Consider the following 20654-nt stretch of genomic DNA (forward strand, 5'->3'; position numbering starts at 1 on the left):
TCGATTTTTATCAGAGTAAAAAATGAATTCAATTTAAAATAAATCCTTATTAGTTACGTAACCATACATCACGAGTTTCCTGGGAAGGAACCATATTTTTTATAGTATTCAGCTAATTCATATTTTTATTAACTCATCATTGGTAAAAATGCTCATTTTGCCCAGCATGCTGAGAAAATTGACTTTTAAATTTTTCATTCTATCGTTATTTAACATGAGTTTTGAATCAACGAAATATCCCGTTTTTTCAAAAATATGGTCACGGTTGTCTGGTCCACAAATGTTGAAGTCTGCCATGACACTAGCCTTGATGCCCTGGCAGATTTATTATATTTTTAACTATAAAATTTTAGAAAAAGCTCGTTTAATCATCTCCTAGGGGTGAGGGTTAACACCAAAGAAACTTCCCAGGAAACCTTTCAGAATGGGTGCGATCCTTGTTATCACAAATCTTCGCATTCAGAACTGAGAACTTATCTAAATTCACATAAATATTTTTAAAACTATTTTCACACATATTAAAAGAGAAATAAAAATCGCTTCCATTAATAAATTTGATAATCTTCGCCTTGATTGCCATATTTTAAATGCAATTTCACTTTTCATCTGTGCATGTTAATTTTTTTTTTTTTTTTAAATATAAAAACACCGTTTTATAACTTCGTTAGGTATTTTTAAAGCAGTTTTTCTCCAGCTGATAATTTTAAATCTACGATGGAAACTGAATTTTTTTCAATTTTTGAATAAAATCTTAAAATAAAGGATGGCGGAAACGACAAGTCAATGAAAATGGAGTAAACGGAGTATAATTTTTTTTTTTTAAATGGCTACTTCAGCAGCAGTCCGGAGCGACACGGCAAACAAACCCACGAAAGTGTTTATACAGCGCGATTATTCGGAAGGGACGAATGTGAAATTCCAGACGAAATTCCCACCGGAATTGGAAGGACTCATCGATAAAGTGACTTTCGAGCAGACGATAACTACTCTGAACAGAATATACGCCGAGGCCGACAAGACTACCTGCGAGACGTTCTGCGAGAGCTGCCTGGCTTGCTTCACTTCCTACCTCGCGTATTTGTGTATGGAAACTCGCTACGAGAAATGCCTCAAAACCGTCGCTAACTATTTGGAGGAGCAGAACTCTAACGTTTGGGGTCCCAGAGGACTACATATCACCGATCCCATCGAGAGAGGACTTCGAGTTATTGAAGTTACTATTGTTGAGCCACCCCAGCAAAACAGAGCATAACTGTATGAACTCCTTTCCCTGTTAGTGAACTTTTATTTATCATATATATTTGGTATGTTGAAAAACATTCAGTGCATGCTGCATATTGTAACTTGAATGTTATTTACCTGGTTATGCTATTATAAATGTTATTTACCTGGTTATGCTATTATAAATGTTATTTACCTGGTTATGCTATTATAAATGTTATTTACCTGGTTATGCTATTATAAATGTTATTTACCTGGTTATGCTATTATAAATGTTATTTACCTGGTTATGCTATTATAAATGTTATTTACCTGGTTATGCTATTATAAATGTTATTTACCTGGTTATGCTATTATAAATGTTATTTACCTGGTTATGCTATTATAAATGTTATTTACCTGGTTATGCTATTATAAATGTTAGCCTATATACCTGTATATCGCACGCCAACCCTCTACCGATCGCACTAACGAAGCAGTAGCTAATATACCTCATGCCATGCCTCTACCGATCGCGCTATCGAAGCAGTAGCTAATACATCTCACGCCATGCCTCTACCGATCACGCTATCGAAGCAGTAGCCTATATACCTGTATATCCTTTGCCATGCCTCTACTGATCGCGCTATCGAAGCAGTAGCCTATATACCTGGCACCATAATGCCTGCTTTGGCGACTAACTGTGTCTTTGGTGGTGGGGGGTCTGGATTATACTGCATCTGTATCCTTCTTTTAACTCTGATCCTTTAGTGCACAATACCAATGTTACTGTGGGCTGACTGTATTTTTTAATTTCTCAGGTTTTTTTAGAGGGCGATGAATAACAGTATTTTGCATTACTTGTCCTGTGAATGTGTTAATGAAGTTGCTGTGAAGCTACTTTCTGTGTAGTTTATAAAAGTATGCAGTAAGCTGGTAAATCTCACTAGCTGAAATTCATTAATCAATTATATTAGTTATAATTTTGTGTTGCAAATACATTTTATTTCCATTTAATTTACTTTTTCCTATGAATGTGAGTAATTTCAGTTTGAATGGAACATAATAGACCAGGGGTTCTCAAACTTTTTTCACCCGCTGCGTCCCTTTTTCTTACTCGAAGCTTATCTGTGAGTTCCACTGGCTCCCCAGAGCTGTTTAACGAAGCATATTTTCAAAAAACCTTTGTCATGGTCACTGCTCTGCAGTGCCCCCGACGAAGATTGGAGGCACACCATTATGCTGCGCACACAGTTTGAGATCCCTTGTAATCAGGGTTGCAACTAGATGCTTGGTCACCCGAGGCAAGTGTGCATTTTGATGCCCCTCATAATGTTGAAGGAGAGGTTTTGTTGGGGGCAGAGCACGCCGACTGAGCTGAAGAAAGAAAAACAACGATCAGAAGTTCATTTTGAACTCTTTTATTCCATGAAAGTTGCAAAAAAAACAAGATCATTTTCATTCATCAAAAAATACGGCCGGCAATCAAAAGGGAGAAACAAACATCTCACCTACAGAGAAAAAACCAGTCTATATATCCGTGCTCCCGTGAGGGCGAGAGCACGCCACCACCGATTTGCATACAGCGTTGGAACAACCGGTTCCCGCACATGCACGGAGAGAAAAAAAACAATCCAACAGGTTTCAGAATGAAATTTGCGTCCCCTTGGGTCCAGTACCCGGGGCACGAGACCCACCTGCTCCCTCGTAGTTGCTGCCTTACCTGTAATAGACTAAAGGTTTTGATCCCTAAACTGGGGTTTTCAGTGTCTCCCCTCCCACAGGCTAAAATTTTTCAGATCAGACCCTTCTGTAATGGGGGAAAAACAAAAAATAGAAACATATATCTCACTGCTGGAGGAAATATTTTTGTCACTGTCTTGGCAGCCATAATCCGTGTGAATTATGCAGATGAATCAAGCACCAGAAGAGTAAAATTAAGCACAAACAGGTGAAAAAAATTAGGACAATTATACAGTGAAGCCTTGTTACAACAATATTCAATGTAACAAATCTCTCTACAACAATATTCTTTCTTGGTCCGCAGAGTATCGGTATATCGAGATTTCACTGTATTTCATCGAATGAGAATAAGTTCTATTTTTTAACGTTAACTTTCTATTATTAATATGCCCATGATTTATTGGAATGGCCTATGTCATTAGAAGCAAAATATAATTGCTAGATTGGCAGGGCTCCAACTCTGTGACAAACCTTGTATGTTCTAAATTTTTTATCACTTATATTTATCATAAAATCAATGTTAGGAGACTTTCCCAACACCATCTCTTAAAGTTGTTTTCGGTAGTATTTGAAATACTACAAAAATTTCAGTTTTCAGTAATCCAAAGTGGTCTCTGTGTTGTTTACCATATATTATCGTAACTTTACTGTATTTCTCTCAGTTACTAACAGGTGGCAGAAAGTAGGTACTTTTCTGTGAACCGTCATAAACATTCTTGCACTCACAAAACTCGCAATATACATCACTCTCTACACATAGTTGTATTCTCACTATATTTTCATACTAGGCAGAGAAGAAACAGGTTTGCAGCAGGTTAAAATAATTGGTGTCACTATTACCCAAGCATACATAGCATTGCAACTTTGAAATCTAGCTTGTTACTTTCCTATTAAAATGAGTTCAATGCATGAAAAGTCTTTTGTTATTTTCATGACATCTCCCAACATCCAAAACATTTCATTTTCTCCCAGGGTTTCTGATTTCACACAAGTACTGAAATTAGTATTGTTTCAGTCATTTTTCTGGGATGCTATTTTGATTTTTTTTTTCTTTTATTGTAGGAAATGTTATTGGTTGAAGGGTTGTCTTCGTGTTTAACTGGTGATGTTATCAAGCGTTGCAAAGATAAAGGGATAAAAACTGTACTTGATTTCTTGTCTGCTGATACTGAAACTTTAGCTCAGAAAATCTTAGTACCATACAAGGTATTTCTGTATTTAGCATTTTCACTTTCATAAAAAATAATCAATATTCATGACTTGAGAAATTCTATTTTCAAAACTACAACAATGTATACCTAAAGAATAATAAAATTAAGGATAGCACAAAACTGAAATACATGGCTGAACATCCATTGCAGGAAATAGAAGAGTAATATCTTGTAATAAACTCAAAAATTTCAAGGTTTTCAATGCAATATATGGCGACCTGATTCCAAGTACCAAGAGGTACTTAGGCCACATCACCATGTGGCAATATCGATTCGTCCCTATGCAAAGGTATCTCTAGAGGTGGAAAGTTTTTCTTTCTCTAATTAAAAAATAAACGAATACTGTAAAACCCTTCTTAACGGATATCCCTCTTATGTGGTCATCCCCCCTCTTTTCGGGCAAATAATAATTTTCCCCCATATAATATAAGTACACATTTCAAACCCCTTGATTAATGGTCACCCCTCTTTTACAGACAAAATTTTTGGTTCCCGGGTTCCATAAAAAAAAAAGGTTTTACTATATAGAAAAATTGAAATAATAGTCACAATAATGATTGGATATGGTCGTAATAGTCTTAACCAATGAATAATTATTCTAGCTGATGCATATGTCTCTCAAACATCCTCGTCAATGCTCATTCACACAACGCCATGAAAACCTTGGTATTGGACGCAAGTAGGGTGGTGAAGACCTTGTTCTAAGTAGAGAGTAATTGGCATCGAACTAGGTCAAGAACCTTTATTTTTGATGGATCATTTGTTGGATTAATCATGATATTGTTGCAGACCCTTTCCCAAAAGTGTAATAACACTGTCATTACTAATACTTTTTTGGGATGTTTAAGACTTAAATTTGAATCATAACTTTGTAAATTTATTTTATAACCATTTTTTTAAGTATCCTGATTAATATATATTTTTTGTATAAAAAACAAAATAAATGGGAAGATGCATTTGTTTTTGAATTAGGATACAGCATCGATTCAGAGAGTTTTGCTTGCATGTTATTCTTCATTTGCTCAGAGTGGTGAAAGTCTTTATGATGAGCAGCTGCAATCTTTATCAATATTGAATACAGGAAGCCACAGGTGAAACCTTTTTTTTAATATTATGGCTTTTTATTTATTTATTCATTCAATTTTGTTTGGCCGAGGCCTCTACAAGAGGATGAAGTTATGTATGACGAAAATAACAATTGATAATACAGGAAAATTCAGAAATCGTAGTACAATCTACAATATTTGGTGGTAGGTGGTTCCAGTCGATAATAGTTCTTAGGAAGAAGCTAAATTTGTGACAATTTGAAGAAGCAAAGATGGGCTGTAATTTTTGGGAATAGTTGAGCCTAACAGAGAAATGTGTGGGTTTAATTAGAATGTTGGAAGTGTCGCCTTCGAAAAACCCATGAAGGATTTTGAAAAGAAAAGTTAAACGAGAAGAAGTCTAAGAGAGGGGGTGGTTGGATATTGAGTTGGCACTTCAGCTCTGATATGGAGACAGACAAAGACCAACAGTTAAAAATGAAGCAAGTGGACTTATTTTGGATAGATTCTAATTTGTCTGTTGGTTTTGGTATGGGGGGTCCCAGGCTTCACAGGCATAGGAGAGAGCAGGGAGGATATATGTCTGGTAGTGCAGGTGACGGACATGATGGGTGGAGTTTTTCAGGTTACAACAAAGGATAAAAAGTTTTTGGAGACATTTATTAAAAATATAATCAGTGAAGATTCCATTGAAGATCGGAAGAGATTATAATGAGCAGGTATTTATAATGGGAACCTCAGAGATCAAAGAATTGTTTATTGAGTAAGGGAAATTTTGGGGAATTCTTTTGTGGATAACTTTCATAAAAAGTTTTTGAGGAGTTAAGGGGCAATTCCCAGGTTGAGCACCATTCGGAAATAATGTTAAGGTTGCGTTGGAGAGATTCTTGGTCAGATATATTGGACACAGTTTTTTAAATAACAATCATCTGCAAAGAGTCTGATACAGCAGTTTATGGAGTCGGGTAGATTATTTATGTAAATTAGAAATAGTAATGGCGAGAGGACCAAACCCTGGGGTGTGCCAGACTTGTCATGAAGAAATGGGGAGTTCTGGCCCTTGAATAAGACAAACTGGCTGTGGTTAATGAGGAAGGCCTCCGCCCATTTAAGCAGTTCAACATATTTTGACCAAGGTTTGAAAGTTTTAGTAGAAGTCTATGATGAGGCACCCTGTCAAATGCTTTGGAAAAATCTAAGAAAATGGTATCGGATTGAAGGTTTTTGTCAATGGTGTTAAGTCACGTATGAAAATTGTTAACTGGCTAGATACAGATAATCTAAATCCATGTTGATTAGGGAAGGAAAAAGTAATAGAGTCGAAGTGGGTACAGATTTCCTTGGCAACTATGTGTTCAAAGAGCTTTCAGCAAGAGAAGGTGAGAAGGTGATTGCAATAGGTCTAAAATTAAGGGGGTGGGACAGTGAACCTGTTTTATGGATGGGAATTATCAATTTTCCGGTCAGAGGGTAGGTTAGATGCGTTCAGTGAAACGTTGAAAATAATGAGGAGATAGACATTTCATCTGCTCAGAATTTGAGTATGTGATTTGGGATCCCATTGGGGTCAGTAGGGGGGGGGGTTTAGTTGTTTTAGAAGATTCAGGAGACCAGCTTTAAAAAAAGAGATAGGACTGAAGTTGAGAAGCGAATCAGAAAAGAAGTATTGGGGATCGAAGGAAAAACCAGAAGAGCAGGCCCAATTAAATTCGGAGGCAATATCAAGGGGAGAAGTTAGGTCCGAGTTGGAAGTTTTGAGTGAGGAAGTGCCGGCTGATTTAGGGTGGAGGAAATTCCAGAATTTTGAGGGATTTGCTTTAAGATAGGTAGGCAATAAGTTGGACAGATAATTGGATTTATGGTGAAAAATGAGGTCTTTGAGGTTACAAGTGGAGACAGATTTTGTTTCTGAGAGTAGGAGAGTCATTGAACTTGAGTTTAGAGACATCATGCCAAATTCTTTTCAGATGGATAATGTCATTGTTGCTTCAAGGGTTTAAGAGACATTTAAATGAAGAGCATTTGTAGGAACAGTGGCTTTGCATTTTTCGATAACAGCTTTGAATTTACTCCAGAGATGTTGAATATCGTAAGAAGAGGAAATGAAGTCAGGAAAGTGAGTAAAAAGAATATTTTGCATGAGAGGGAAGCTGGTCTTAGTAAAGTTGAGTATTTTTGCCAGTTTAAAAGAAGGAATGGGTATGATGGTGGAAGAAATCTAAAAAAGGGAATTTTGTGGTTGGAACAGCCATCAAAAACAGAAAAATTAGAAACTGGGATTTTATGAAAAACTGCTATTAAAGTAGAGATTGAGTGATTGGATATTCTAGTAGGTTCCTAGACAAGGTTAAATTTGAAGAAAATGTAGAGAACTCTATTATTAATACCATGGTTTCCTTAGTGGGACTGCATATTATGCCAGTCTACGCCAGGTAAATTCCAGTCACCAGCTATAATTAAAAGGTGTAAATTATGATATCAGTCTAGAATTGTTTCAAGTTTGATGAAGTAGAGAGGGTTCAAGATAGGGGATATGTAAATGGGAAAAAATTTGCAATGGGAATGCAGCTGGGATGATGCCATTCAGAAACGGCAATTTCAATATTTGGTTCGAGAGGAATTCCAATTAGGGGGATAGAACTGTTAAAAACAAGGGCAGTATCCCCTCCACGGGCATTTCTATCTTTACGAAAGGCAGAGAAATTTGGCGGCAGGAATTCGGAGTTGCTGATATTACTATGCAACCATGTTTCTGTAACCGCTAGAAAATTGGGATTATGAGCCAGCAAGATGAATTCAAAGGAAGAAATTTTATTGATTATGCTTCTTGTATTAACAGTTCCAATTCTGAAGGGATTATTTCCCTTCAGAATTGGAAGCCTGCGTGGCTCAGGTGAAAGGTCCTCGGAAATTGAAATACTGCTGTTTTTTAATTTAAATGCATTTTTAAGAATTTCAGTTTTAGTTTTAAATTCATTAAATTTAATTATTGAAAGTCTGGGACCAGGGATTACATTTAGAGCCAATTCCAATACAACGGTTAATATCAGAGGCAGAAATTTCATGTTCCAAAAGATTGGAGCAGCATTTAATTATTTTAGACTCAATTCAATGTCAAGGCAGATTCAATGTCCGAGGCCTCCTCCAGGATGACACGCAAAAATTAGGTTTGACTAAATGTAAATTGTACAGTGTAGCTTGTAACTTTTTAATGAAGCTACACTGTACAATTTACATTCTTGTACCCCCTTGCCACCATAGAATGATCAGTATATATCATGGAATATTTTTCAGCTTGCACCAAAGAGAATTTAGAACTGCTGTTTTATGCATTAATTCAGGGGTTCTCAAATGGTGTGTCCTGGCAAAGGTTTTTTGAAGGAATTCTTTGTTAAACTCTGGAGAGCCATATATGAGTGGAAAAAGTTTGAGAACCCCTGCATTAATTTATTCTCAAACATGAGTTTGTACTAGGTTCCTGAAAAAAATTAATATGTAAAACTTGGGAATCGCCTTATAGTTCCCCTCTTCCCCCCCCCCCAATTTTCTTAGATGCTCATGGTTTTTTGTTTACAGTGACTGTTTAGTTATTGATTAGTTAGTTTCATTAGGGACACCTTCAACTCAAATAAAATTGAGTAAAGGCTTATTATTGAGTGGTCAAGGAAGTTAGTAATCTGCCAAATTTTAACTGAAGTATAGTCAAGCGTGATAGTTTTGGCTCAATGGTGAGAAATAACTATTTAAATTGAGTACATGACCAAAAAGGACCCATTTACGAGATCAAAATATAAACCGTATTCTTTTCTACTTAACTTGACCACTAAATCATCATCTTGCTACTTATTACTTGATGCTCTGTTTATAAACTTTGACTAAAATTAAGTTAAAATTTATAGGTAACTACTAAATTACTTATCCCATGTAAGTTGGCCATAAAATCAAGCTTATAAATTCTGAATGATCACAATTTTTTATTACTGAATAATGTTTTGTCTGTGAAAAGAAAATTGAAATTGTAAATGCATTCACAATTGAGCCCTTGCAAGTTTTCAATCTGAAAGATCTAAATTATTAAAATTTTAAATCTAAAATTAATTTTTTGAGTGTGCTTTGCAAGAGAAAATTATGTGAAATAATTAACACAGGCCAAAGGTCGGAAAAATCTTTTTTTTGCCTTTTTTTGTTTTTGTAATTCTTATTTTTCTTATTTCATAAACTATAAATGATTACACATGGAAATTTGTTTTGATAAATTTTTTGTTTGATTGAAAAATCATACTGCAAAATTTTTTTTTGTTAATCTTTGTTTTGATTAATTATGATATGATATTTCTATTGAAATCAAAATCTGTAATGATCACAAGTAGAGGGTGGGCATAAAGTCAGTAGAAACTTTAAAAATAAATAAAAACTGGAAAAATAAAAAATAAAAAAGTTTGCAGGGTTAGCATCTCTAGGTCACAGGAATTTTTTTAAGACAGGAAAAACCCTAAAAAAACAGCTAATAGATGCCACTGGTACAAGCGACTTTGGTGGAAATATGCAAATGAGACAGTTATAAGAACTTACGCTCCTAATCCACAACCAGTTCGCTCTTGCAAACCGTGTATGTGAACAACAACAAGGATGCTGAGTGTGAAGGATAAAGCTTTTTTGTTTATGTCAACCAGGAATCAGCGACCGTTGTCTTGCGCAAATTCCAAGTTCTAAAGAATTTGAGGACTAGAAAAGGGCCTTTAACAGTGACAGGCCTCATAAAGCTCATTCAGCGGTTTTAGGAAACTGGAACGCTGGAGGATCGTGTAAGAGCCGGACAACAATGTTTAAGGAAGGCACGTCTGCCACGTGTTGCAGCCGAAATGGAAGCATTAGTGTCCGAATCAGTTGCAGGGACCATCAGTGCTCGTGAAGCTGCCAGACACTTGGGCTTACCACCATCCTCGGTATGCAATATTTTTCATGGAATCCTTGATCTGTACCCACCATACAGATTGTAGTCGTGCCATGAACTTTTACCAGCAGATACCGTACAGAGGAAAGTATTTGCGAGGTGGGCTTTCTCCAAAATCGAACAGAATCCCATCTGCGTCTTTAACATCTTGTGGACAGATGAAGCTCATTTTTTGCTTCATGCCGACGTTAATACCCATAACAGTTGCATCTGGGCACCGTCTAATCCATGTGAGTACATGCAGAAACCATTGCATTCCGCAAGAGTGACAGTGTGGTATGGGTTCACAGGTTTGTTCATCATAGCACCCGTCTTTTTTTAAACGCAGTGCCCAGTAAATGGGTGGAAAACGGCAATGGTGAATGTGCAGCGTTATTTAATGCTTCTGCGCGAGAAGGTTGTGCCATGTTTGTATGAAAGAGATGTGCTTTCTACCGTCACGTTTATGCAAGATGGAGCAACTAGTCACACTGCTACTCCAGTCAATGCATTCCTGATACAGACATTTAGGGAAGACAAAATCATTAGCAGGCTTTGCAGGTTCCCATGGCCTCCTCGGTCTCCAGATTTGACGACAGCAGACTTCTGGTTATGGGGATATTTAAAATCCAGAGTGTATCGATGCTGTCCATCCAATCTGTTGGAACTGAAAGATGCGATCTGTCAAGAGGTGCCATGTATACATCCGGACCTGCTGCACTCTGCCGTTGCTGGATTTGTGACTCGCCTGCAATGTGTTGTTATCCCCTGTGGTGGTGGTCATGTGGAACACATACTGTTGTAATAAACAATTTGGAGGCACTCTGTTCATTATTTGTATATCTTTTCTTTGACTCGTGTATGTCAGCTTCACCTATTGGCCTTTTTTTTAGTTTTTTTTTTTTTCCTGTCTTAAAGAAATTCCTGCAACTTAGCGATGCTAACCCTGCAGGCCATTTTCTATTTCGGTTATTCTTCTGGTTTTTATGAATTTTTTACGTTTCTACTGACTTTTTGCCCACCCTGTGCAAACTCAATGGCTACGACAAGAAAATTACCTAATGAGAGGTGGCTGAAAAAAACTGTTGAAACAAATGTGAAAAGTTTTTTTTTAACACTTATTTCTCCAAAACCAAACTTGCTTGCCTGGGTGCTTGTTAGAATCAGTAAAAATATTTAGAAAGCATATGCATTTTAGCTGCTACAGCAACCTGGAGAGTCGGGGAAATGAAAATGATCAGGCAATGTAAAATATTTGACAAATTGCAGGGAAATATGCAAATACAGGGGGAACCTCAATATAACGATACTCTGTGGACCAAGAAAAAATATAGTTGTAGAGGGATTATCATTATATCGAGAAGTAGCAGTTTAACCTTACAGCAAAGATATTTCCAAACAACACTTGAAAAATATTGTTGTTATCGTTATATTGAGTATTGCTATTGCAAGGTTTTACTGTATTTGATAAAGGTCTTCACAATTCTGTGAAGGGGAAAAACAAACTTGAAAAATTTTTATGTGATTAAGATTTTGAATTGTCTTTCTTCAGGAGTTTTGGTCAGGGAAAGTCAGGATATATATTTTTGGATTTTTGTTAGGAAATGATTTAGCAGATTTTGTTGAGAACCCTCCACTATGAAAAAATAGAGTGAGCATTAGATTAAAGAATCATATAGCATTTGTAATTTTAGATTGTTGTTCTGACCGATGTCTGTATTTATTGGTTTTTCCTGATCCATCTTAGGTTGGATGAATTCTTGGATGGTGGTATATACACTGGTGAAATAACTGAGATTCATGGGTTGCCAGGTTCAGGGAAATCACAAGTATGGCTTTATTTATATATATTAACTAGTAACATTTTAACTGCTGCACAAACATACACACACATAATTCTATGATATTACAGTATTAAAATACCAGGTTCTTATATTTTGTGCTTAAATTTAGTTTTTTTATAAACATAAGTACCAAAAATATATCTGTATCAGTGTACGCCTATATCATCAAAATTCAATTTTACTTCTACAAATTTTGTTAAAGAGTGAAAATAGTCCTTTGAATTTTGGGTAATTTTTTTAATAGATTTATTTCTCACTGATGAAAAAGAAATACCCCTTAAATTTTTAGGAGTGGAATTACTCTTCAAAATTATACTTTTGGATAACGCTGATCTGTACAGTAGACTCTCGTTAATCTGGTACATATCAGACCAGGGTGTGTCAGATTATCAAAAATGCAGGGTCAATGGAAGTCAATTGAAAATCAATTTATTTGATATAAACTTCTGAGCAAAGTCATGCAAGGGCAATTTCCTCTTTTAGGGTGGGGGGTCGAAGAAAACGTGCCTAAAAAACGCCGGATTACTGGATGGGCTGGACTAGCGCACGGTTGGATTACCAAGAGTCTACTATATAACAAGTTGGCATAATTCGGGGGCATAAGAAAGATTCACCTTGATGGCGCGGCACACATAGCTAATCTCTTCCAGAAATCCCAGTTACCTAGTTGGATTTACTAACCTTAAAAAAGTAGAATTTTTTAAATTAAAAGACTGATTGTGTGTGTGTGTGAAAGAGCATATAAAAATGTTTTCTTCAATTATTTTTTTTTTATATTATGCATATATTTCACAACTATACACTCTTTTAGATTGTTTCTAAAGTTCTTATTTATAAATTAGTCAATTAATTGATTATTGCTTTTTTTGTATTTTCAGTTATGTCTGAATGTTGCTGCTTGTTTAATTTCAATTACTGGAAGTTCAGTTTTATACATAGACTCTGGAGGCAACTTCAGTGCAACAAGATTTCGTCAGCTTTTGTTGTGTAGAGTAGATGATCCACAGGTGATGCTCTTTAAAGATTGGTTTTTATACAGTTGGCTCATTACTAATAATAAAGTATTTACTGACTGTGGAAAATTAAAATTTCGAGCAAAACTCTTCTATCTTATGATTTATTTTGTTGCAGTTTGTTGAGGATCGAATGAAAAATTTACGTGTCATTCACGTGTATGATGTTAATGAGCTTTTTGATGTTCTTCATTTTGTCAATGGAAAAATATGTCAACAGGTAAGATACAGTTAAAAAACTAAAGTATTTATATTTTTCTTTCCAATTACATTTCATTATGAATTTATTTGTTCATCTCGATTAAAATGTTTTTTCCCACTTCAAATGCCTTATATTGTATTGCACTTGCTGCTTATTACACTGCACCATGTTATAACATGCACTCAGATAGTTAGTACAGTGATACCTCAGTTTTCGTTGATAATCCATCTGAAAACAATCAGCGGAAATCTGAAACAGATGAAAACCAAGGCAATTATTTTCATATGAATCAATGTGAATCCAATTCATTTGTTCTAGACATTCCAAAATAATACCAAAAACACATTTTATAGAGAATATAATATAGTATTTAATACTAAAAAAATAATATATAAAATGAATATAAAAGAATAAATGAACATTTAGCATGGCATTTACATTTTTATATCTTTCTGAAGATGCTTCTTGGCGTATGGAAGCTGGCTAGGAGGGAAGATAGAGGGGTGCAGATATGGTTTGGAAAATGAATCCCCCTCCATAAGGACCTTGAGTATCAAGGCACTATCTAGGGTCACTTCCCTTCTTGGTCTTTTGGCACTGGGACAGCTTCAGCATCAGTGGGCCTATGTTGCACAAGAAGGCTGTCCAAAGAGGTCTGTTTCATCCGCCTCTAAGATTGGCCCGAAATGGTGAATGACCTTCTTTGAAGGGCTGCTGACTCGGGAAACTTTCTTTAGTCTCATGGAATTGGGCTAGACGTGTGGGGTGATGTTCACACAACGAGAAACGATCGCACATTGAGCATGAGAACAAAAATTAGCAGCGTAGACAAGTGGGCACACCAATGAAATCCAAGGCAACTGATGATAATCAAGACAAATTTTTTGGGGGGAAAGTAGCCGAAACAGACAATAACTGATGTTAACGAAAACCGAGGTACTACTATACCTTATAGTAGAGTAGCTGTTAAAATTTTAGATCCTAATGAAAATGCCTGCATATGAGGGTGTTGAAGTCAGAGTGGTATAAATCAATTTTCAAAAATTCTGACTCAAGTCCGGAAGTGAAATCTAGAAGTATTAAACTGTTGAATGAGTGAATGAATTTAACTTTAGCTTCAATAGTTCATCAAATGATCGGGAAATGATAAATCTTTTTACATGGGACTATGACACCAATTCTAGTAAAACCTTTTTTTTCTCTCAAAATGAGGGTTATTGACTTGCACCACTTTGACTTTATTCTCTTCCCCCCCCCCCTCCAATGTAATGTGCTTGTTATATGCTTAAAAACATTCAAACCACCTTAGTGTAAATATAATACTAGTGCATATTATCTGCAGCTTTTTTTTCCCCAAGAGATTAGAATAAATTTACTGCAGCATGCCTATGCTTATCCTGAGTTAATCATTAAATAGGGTAACTGATTTTACTTTTCAGGAAACGGGAGGAAAAATTAGTGTAAAAATAAGTTTGTGGGTAGTCTGAGAATTCCGTTTTTTTATTTTCTTTACTGTCTTTGTTCATTTATTTCAAAACAAGAAAGTGTTAATGATTTTATTCATTTTGAACTTGTGTTTATAGGAGGATGATGACTTTTTCTCAAGTCTGAAATTAATAGTTTTGGATTCTGTTACACCCTTGATTTCCCCTTGTTTGGGAAGCAAGTATTTTGAAGGTCAGGGATTGATGGCAGTTATGGTGCAGCAATTGAAATGCCTTTCTTCTGAGCACTCATTGTCTGTCATGGTGAGTAAATGCTTGAAATGCTGTTTCATAATTTTTTTTCCTGATTTTATTTCTAAACCTTTACATAAGACTCAAAATATATTGAGATTGATTAATGTTGATCTTCATTTAAAGGCATGTTTAAAATTTCATTCATATTTCCGAACCTTGATATAATTATGTTGTATGTAATGAAATAAATCTTTAGAACAATTATTTAACTGAAAATGTGCAAAAAGACAAAAGTTCTTTCTTTTTAACCATTGCCTCAAGGTAATGTGGTAATTTGGTTTATATGTTTTTATAAGAAATTTATGGGTTCTCATGAAAATTATTACTTTGGTTTTTTTTGAAGAAAAATACATTGTGACTTGAAAATAGGTAATAGTACTGCTGAGCAGTACTGTCTTAACCCATGGGCCCACCTAGGCATGGCCCAGGGGCCTGAAGAGAAGAGGGCCTCACAAAAATGAGATCTGGTTGAAATTTTATAGAATTTACCCAGGTAGGGCCTCAAAAAAGCCACTTGGCCCGGGAAACCCATGATGCTCTTAAGATGGCCCTGGTTTCACTGATGAGAGTCTATGTGCCTTTCAGTTGTAAAAAAAGCTATAAATTACAACCAACACCTCCTACACGGTTTATTATTTAATTTTCATACATATAATTATTCAATATAACAATGAATCATCAAGCTATAATGACACAACCAGATCCTCACCCAGGGAAAGACCTAGCGTTAGTTAACTAGGGGGTTATAATGGGTAACAAGCCATTGGTGATAACAAAATGTAGGACCCAAGGGGCAAAATACATTACAATATGTGTGTGCATGTGGGGGCTGTGTGTGTGCATGCCATTTCAACACCTTGAGGTGGACCTCTGAGAATTGAAAAGGGAGTTCTGTGAAAGAATGAAGGAATCCAGTTCTGCGAAATTGAAATGTTTGTTTTCATTACCATTTCACAAAATTGTACGTTACCAATGAAAAAAAAAAAATCACTAACAACAATACGGATAGGGAAAAAGCTTAACATGAAATTAAAATTTCCATACCCAGATAATTGAGGTTCTACTATATCACTATGCTCAGAAGGTCTGTCCAGCTGAAATTTAGGTCCATTTACTGTACCCTTCACAAAAATACAGGTTAGCAAAACCATGTACAGTAGACTCTCAATAATCCAGAGTGTTTGCTCCTTGTGGATGTGCAGGAATGTATAAATGTCCCCACATGTGTTTGCATGCATCTGCTACTCAGAGGGAAAACAATACTAAACAATATTGTGTATATACCAACCCATAGCATCTATACAGTTCAATCTTTGCTTCGATTTGATTCTCAGTCTCATTCGCTTGTGATAGTGTCTTGTCTGCATCGCTTGTTGTTTCTCTTGTGTGTGCGATGTCATTGCAGTCGAAACATTAACTCTTGTTTAAAAAATGAGATTATTAAATTGAAAAAAAGACAGAAGAAGTTGGTTGACCTTACCAAGAAATATACCCGTGCAACCCCAGTTTTTTTACTTCAATTTAAAATAATAGTCACCAAGTGTAATTGCTTTATTTTGTTACAAAAAAATTCACATATTCATTATGCAAACTCATTTCTTAGTGAATTTATAACATATATACAATATTTTAAATTCATATTTAAAGTTCAGTCCATTTTTGGCTACACATGGCATTGTGTTAATAAAATTTTCAGCTTACAGTAGCTTAAATAATTTGAATGCATTGCTTTTTCAAAGGCCTTCCAGTAATCTTGCTTACTCCTGGTCTATGTGCCAGATTATAGAGAGTCTACTGATTTGGAGTTTCATCTGTACTAAATTAACAAGATTGTTTTGCTTCCCACAAAATTGCTTTTCATCAAAAGTGGGAAATTTTCGCAAAATTAAGACTCTACAAAAACGATCTGGATGGACCCCTGATATTAAAAAGCCCTCAATTTTCACGTGGTTAATTGATTCTTTTGAAACTGTCACACTCATATATGTATATATTTTTTAACATTCACATACATCTATATATACACCATAGATATGTAATAACATGGTTCAAGGCAAAGACTATGAAATAAAACCTGCACTTGGAAGATACTGGTCATACGTCCCATCAGTGTCATTGACCATCAATAAACAAACTGATAAATTCTCTGAGTGTTCCAGAGGTATTTCCATTTATAAAAGTTGTCGCAAGGTAAGGACAGATTTTCCTTTTCAAATTTCATCAGCACAACTAATTTTACAGATCAACATTAGGAATTTCATAGTGAAATCACTGAATTTTTTAAAATGACACATTTTTTTCATAAAGGAGGAAGGGGGAAAAACTGGTTCCATTGGGAAATTAGCTTTGAAAAATATTTGGAGTAAGTAAGAAGCTTTCAAGGAGGTGAGCCGACACCACTTTAATCTTGCCCCTCTGGATTGGACAGTTAGTGGAACACAAATATGCAGTAGGCAAGCATACAGCCCCTTCATGCGGAACCTTCAGCACACAGCACTGGCAGATACAGTTGAATCCCATTTTAACAAATACCGTTATAACAAAAATCTTGTTTTAATGACCACTTTTCTGATTCCCCAAATAAGTTTACATAAGAACAATTCAAAAACCTGGAATTCCTTTATAATGAAGTGATTTCTTTGGTCTCTTGGAATTTGTTATAACAGAATTTTTGATTGTATTATCTTATCAAGTGATGCTGCAATCATTGATGTAACAGTCGTGGAAGTTGCTTGTTGATTCCACTTGGCTGCTATTGCAGCATACTGATTATGGAAACAATTCCAAACGAGTCAGGCAGTTGTTGGGTGACCTGTGCCCAGTCTACCATGGGTTATCATCCCTTCTAATGATTATTATATTTCTATAGTAGCCAAAAGGAATTGATCAGCAACCTCCACAACTGTTAAATCCATGGTTGTAGCATTACTTGGTAAGCCAATATATGCTAATATTGTGTGCTGAATGCATTACATGAAGCGACTATATGCTAGAGTGTCACATACTTGTGTTCCACTAATCATCCAATCCAGAGGGGGGGGGGGGCAAGATTAAAGTGGTGTCATAATGTTATATAAGCTGTCACATGTTTCACTTTTAGAAGTTGGTATATTTTGTTGAGGTCAAAATTAAGAATCTTTAGTTGTAGAATCTTTATTCTTTGACTATAGAGTTATAAATTGGGTTAGGCAGGATATCTCATCAATAGCAATGAAAGGGTTATGACTTGCAATAGTAGGTCTAACTTCAGTTATAACTCTGAATAATAACTTGAAATTTTTTGAGCATGATATTTTATGAAGGTAATTTGTGTCATTTTCAATTAAAATCATTAATTTAAAATCAATGTTTTTGGAAGTTTTTGATGAATGAATCTCAAACATTTTAACTATCACATCTTTCAAAATTTTAAATTTTGTTCAAATTACGATTAAGTTAGTGTTGCAATGTAAATTCAATTAACCCTTACAGCAGCAATCCTGAGATATCGTGGGTTCTTAGAACCCTCTGAAAACAGCAATCCCAAAATATCTCAGGTTCTCTCTCAAAATGGCGCCACAGGGAAAATGATAGTTTTTACCTTCCTTGTTTTCATTATTATTTTGTGTTGGGGAGAAGCATATATCAGCTTGCAATTGAGAAAAAAAAATCTTCTTGAAAATACAATAACAATTTCTATAAGGTTTAGTGATTTCCAATGTGGCAGCTATAATGTAGATCAGGGGAAATTTAAAAACTGTTTAAAGGGTTCAAAATCACATCATTCTTAGTATTATACTGAGGACTCTAGTTATAGAATCTTTATTCTTTGACTATTGAAACATTTATATATTGTCTTGCTCAAAAATTTTTAAATTGCTGCGATGAATTAAGTTTAGACGAGTGTTTTTATTTTGTACAGTTCATTTAGAAAAATTTATAATTTCTCTATTTATTTTGTTTGCATTGGTTAACTTTTATAATTTCAGGAAAAGCATGGAGAAATCATCATATCCGTTACAGATGATGGGATAAAAGATGACGATGTTTTGTAGTCTTATAATTATTTTGTCAATATGTGCTGTTTCTAACTTATCCAATTGCTCAAAATCAAATGCCAAAGCATTATTATTTTTTTAGGAGGACATGAATCTCATTATTTTATTGTTGTTAGCTTCTTTTTTTTGCAGTTATTTTTTTTTTTTAACTTCATTTCTTTCCAAGTTAGCATTTATAAGAGCTTCTGTTCCATTTTGATTTTTGGATCATTTTGCGAGTTAGCAATTAATTGTATATCAATGCAAATCTAGAAAAATGAATAAACCAAGAAATATATAACTGACGCGTAATTATTTATTATTCTTTTTTTTTTGTCATGTTATGCTGTTTCTGTGGTTAAAATATATAGCCCAGCAATTTTTTTTATATTAATATATGTGATTTTTTAAGAAAAAAACAAAATTGTTATCAGTGTGTATGTATGTACGTGTGTTTTTTGAGAACTATTTACCATGGAAAATTAATTGTTAGTTTATGTATAAAAAAAATGTGCCCCTCCCCCATTCTTTGAGTAGTGTATTTTCCCAGTGAAGGAAATTTTAAAAATGAATTTTCATATTTAGAAATTTTAGATTTTATTTAACATGCTTTTTTATGTGTGGTAGATTATATAAATGTTGCTTTATTCAATGCACTATAGATCATGTGAATTGAATTATTTCTGTGTTGTAAGCTTTTCATTAAAAAAACAAAAACTTCTGTATAGCATTATTTTTTACAGCATTCTTTATTCTTTTAGGGCAAATAATTAATCATCATCAATAATAAGTAATCATCACCATTGTACTGAGTGAGTTCATAAGGTATAAGATATATTTTCTTAGGAAATCAATGAATCTATCAGTCTCCAACAGTGTGTTCCTTCCAAGTTAGGTTGTCTTATTGCCCACTAACCCCCCCACCCCCAATTCTACTTTCCGAAACAAAATATCCCTGGTTTGTTCCAGTGTCCCAAACAGGAAGAATCATTGCCCGCTTTCTGAAAACACTGATCAAATAGCTAATCATTATCTTCACTGTTTTAAATTTAAAAAAAACTGGTGGTGGTTGATTTTGTTAGGAAAAAAAACTTTCCAAAGTCTGAAGTTGGAATTTGTTTATTTGAAAGGTATATTTTTGTGTTCTTTGAATAGATAATTTGTTGCCTTTGATTATGCAATATTCAAAAATAGAGCTGAACCAAATTTAAGTGAGCTTGCATTTTTCTTTATAGTGTACAATCAAATGTGATAATGCACTGTTATAAGTAGAAAAAATAGTTTCATATTAAGTTTTACACTGAAGAGCCAAAAAAACTGGTAAACCTGCCTAATATCGCGTAGGGAGCCCGCAGAAGTGCCGCAACACGACATGGCATGGACTCGACTAATGTCTGAAGTAGTGCTGGAGATAATTGACACCGTGAATCCTGCAGGGCTGTCCATAAATCCGTATAAGTAAGAGGGGGTGGAGATCTCTTCTGAACAGCACGTTGCAAGGCATCCCATATGTTCAATAATGTTCATGTCTGGGGATTTTGGTGGCCATCGGAAGTGTCTAAAGTCAGAAGAGTGTTCCTGGAGCCACTTTGTAGCAATTCTGGACGTGTGGGGTGTCGCATTGTCCAGCTGAAATTGTCCAAGTCCGTCGGAATGCACAATGGACATGAATGGGTGCAGGTGATCAGACAGGATGCTTACGTACCT

At 35.1% G+C, this 20654-nt stretch overlaps 1 protein-coding gene and 1 pseudogene across 3 annotated transcripts; both read left to right on the top strand.

Moving 5' to 3' along the window:
- Positions 1 to 455: 455 nt before the first annotated feature.
- On the top strand, positions 456 to 19668 carry LOC149082642 (DNA repair protein RAD51 homolog 4-like). 3 transcript variants are annotated; one of them, XM_089235914.1, is made up of 9 exons: positions 456 to 1272; positions 4006 to 4149; positions 5127 to 5245; positions 11881 to 11962; positions 12856 to 12984; positions 13109 to 13210; positions 14776 to 14940; positions 16963 to 17121; positions 18900 to 19668. In XM_089235914.1, exons 2-9 carry the CDS (start codon positions 4009 to 4011, stop codon positions 18963 to 18965), a joined length of 963 nt encoding a protein of 320 aa, XP_089092040.1. In that variant the 5' UTR covers positions 456 to 1272; positions 4006 to 4008; the 3' UTR covers positions 18966 to 19668. The 3 variants fall into 3 exon arrangements, with proteins under 3 accessions (XP_089092040.1, XP_089092042.1, XP_089092041.1); XM_089235916.1 differs by having other exon boundaries at positions 609 to 1254; XM_089235915.1 differs by having other exon boundaries at positions 638 to 1304.
- LOC149082643 (golgin subfamily A member 7 pseudogene) lies at positions 824 to 1252 on the top strand (annotated as a pseudogene).
- Positions 19669 to 20654: the final 986 nt, after the last annotated feature.

This window comes from Pholcus phalangioides, unplaced genomic scaffold (genome assembly GCF_987345545.1).
Source record: "Pholcus phalangioides strain wild (caught in Gottingen) unplaced genomic scaffold, Ppha-v1.0 ptg000009l_1, whole genome shotgun sequence".
Classification (NCBI taxonomy): Eukaryota; Metazoa; Arthropoda; class Arachnida; order Araneae; family Pholcidae; genus Pholcus; species Pholcus phalangioides.

Coding starts and splice junctions, on each gene's coding strand:
- LOC149082642 (XM_089235914.1), top strand. CDS start 4,009: ATGTTATTGGTTGAAGGGTTGTCTTCGTGTTTAACTGGTGATGTTATC. Junction 11,963..12,855: donor CAGGTTCAGGGAAATCACAA/GTATGGCTTTAT, acceptor TTGTATTTTCAG/TTATGTCTGAATGTTGCTGC. Junction 17,122..18,899: donor TTTATAAAAGTTGTCGCAAG/GTAAGGACAGAT, acceptor TTATAATTTCAG/GAAAAGCATGGAGAAATCAT.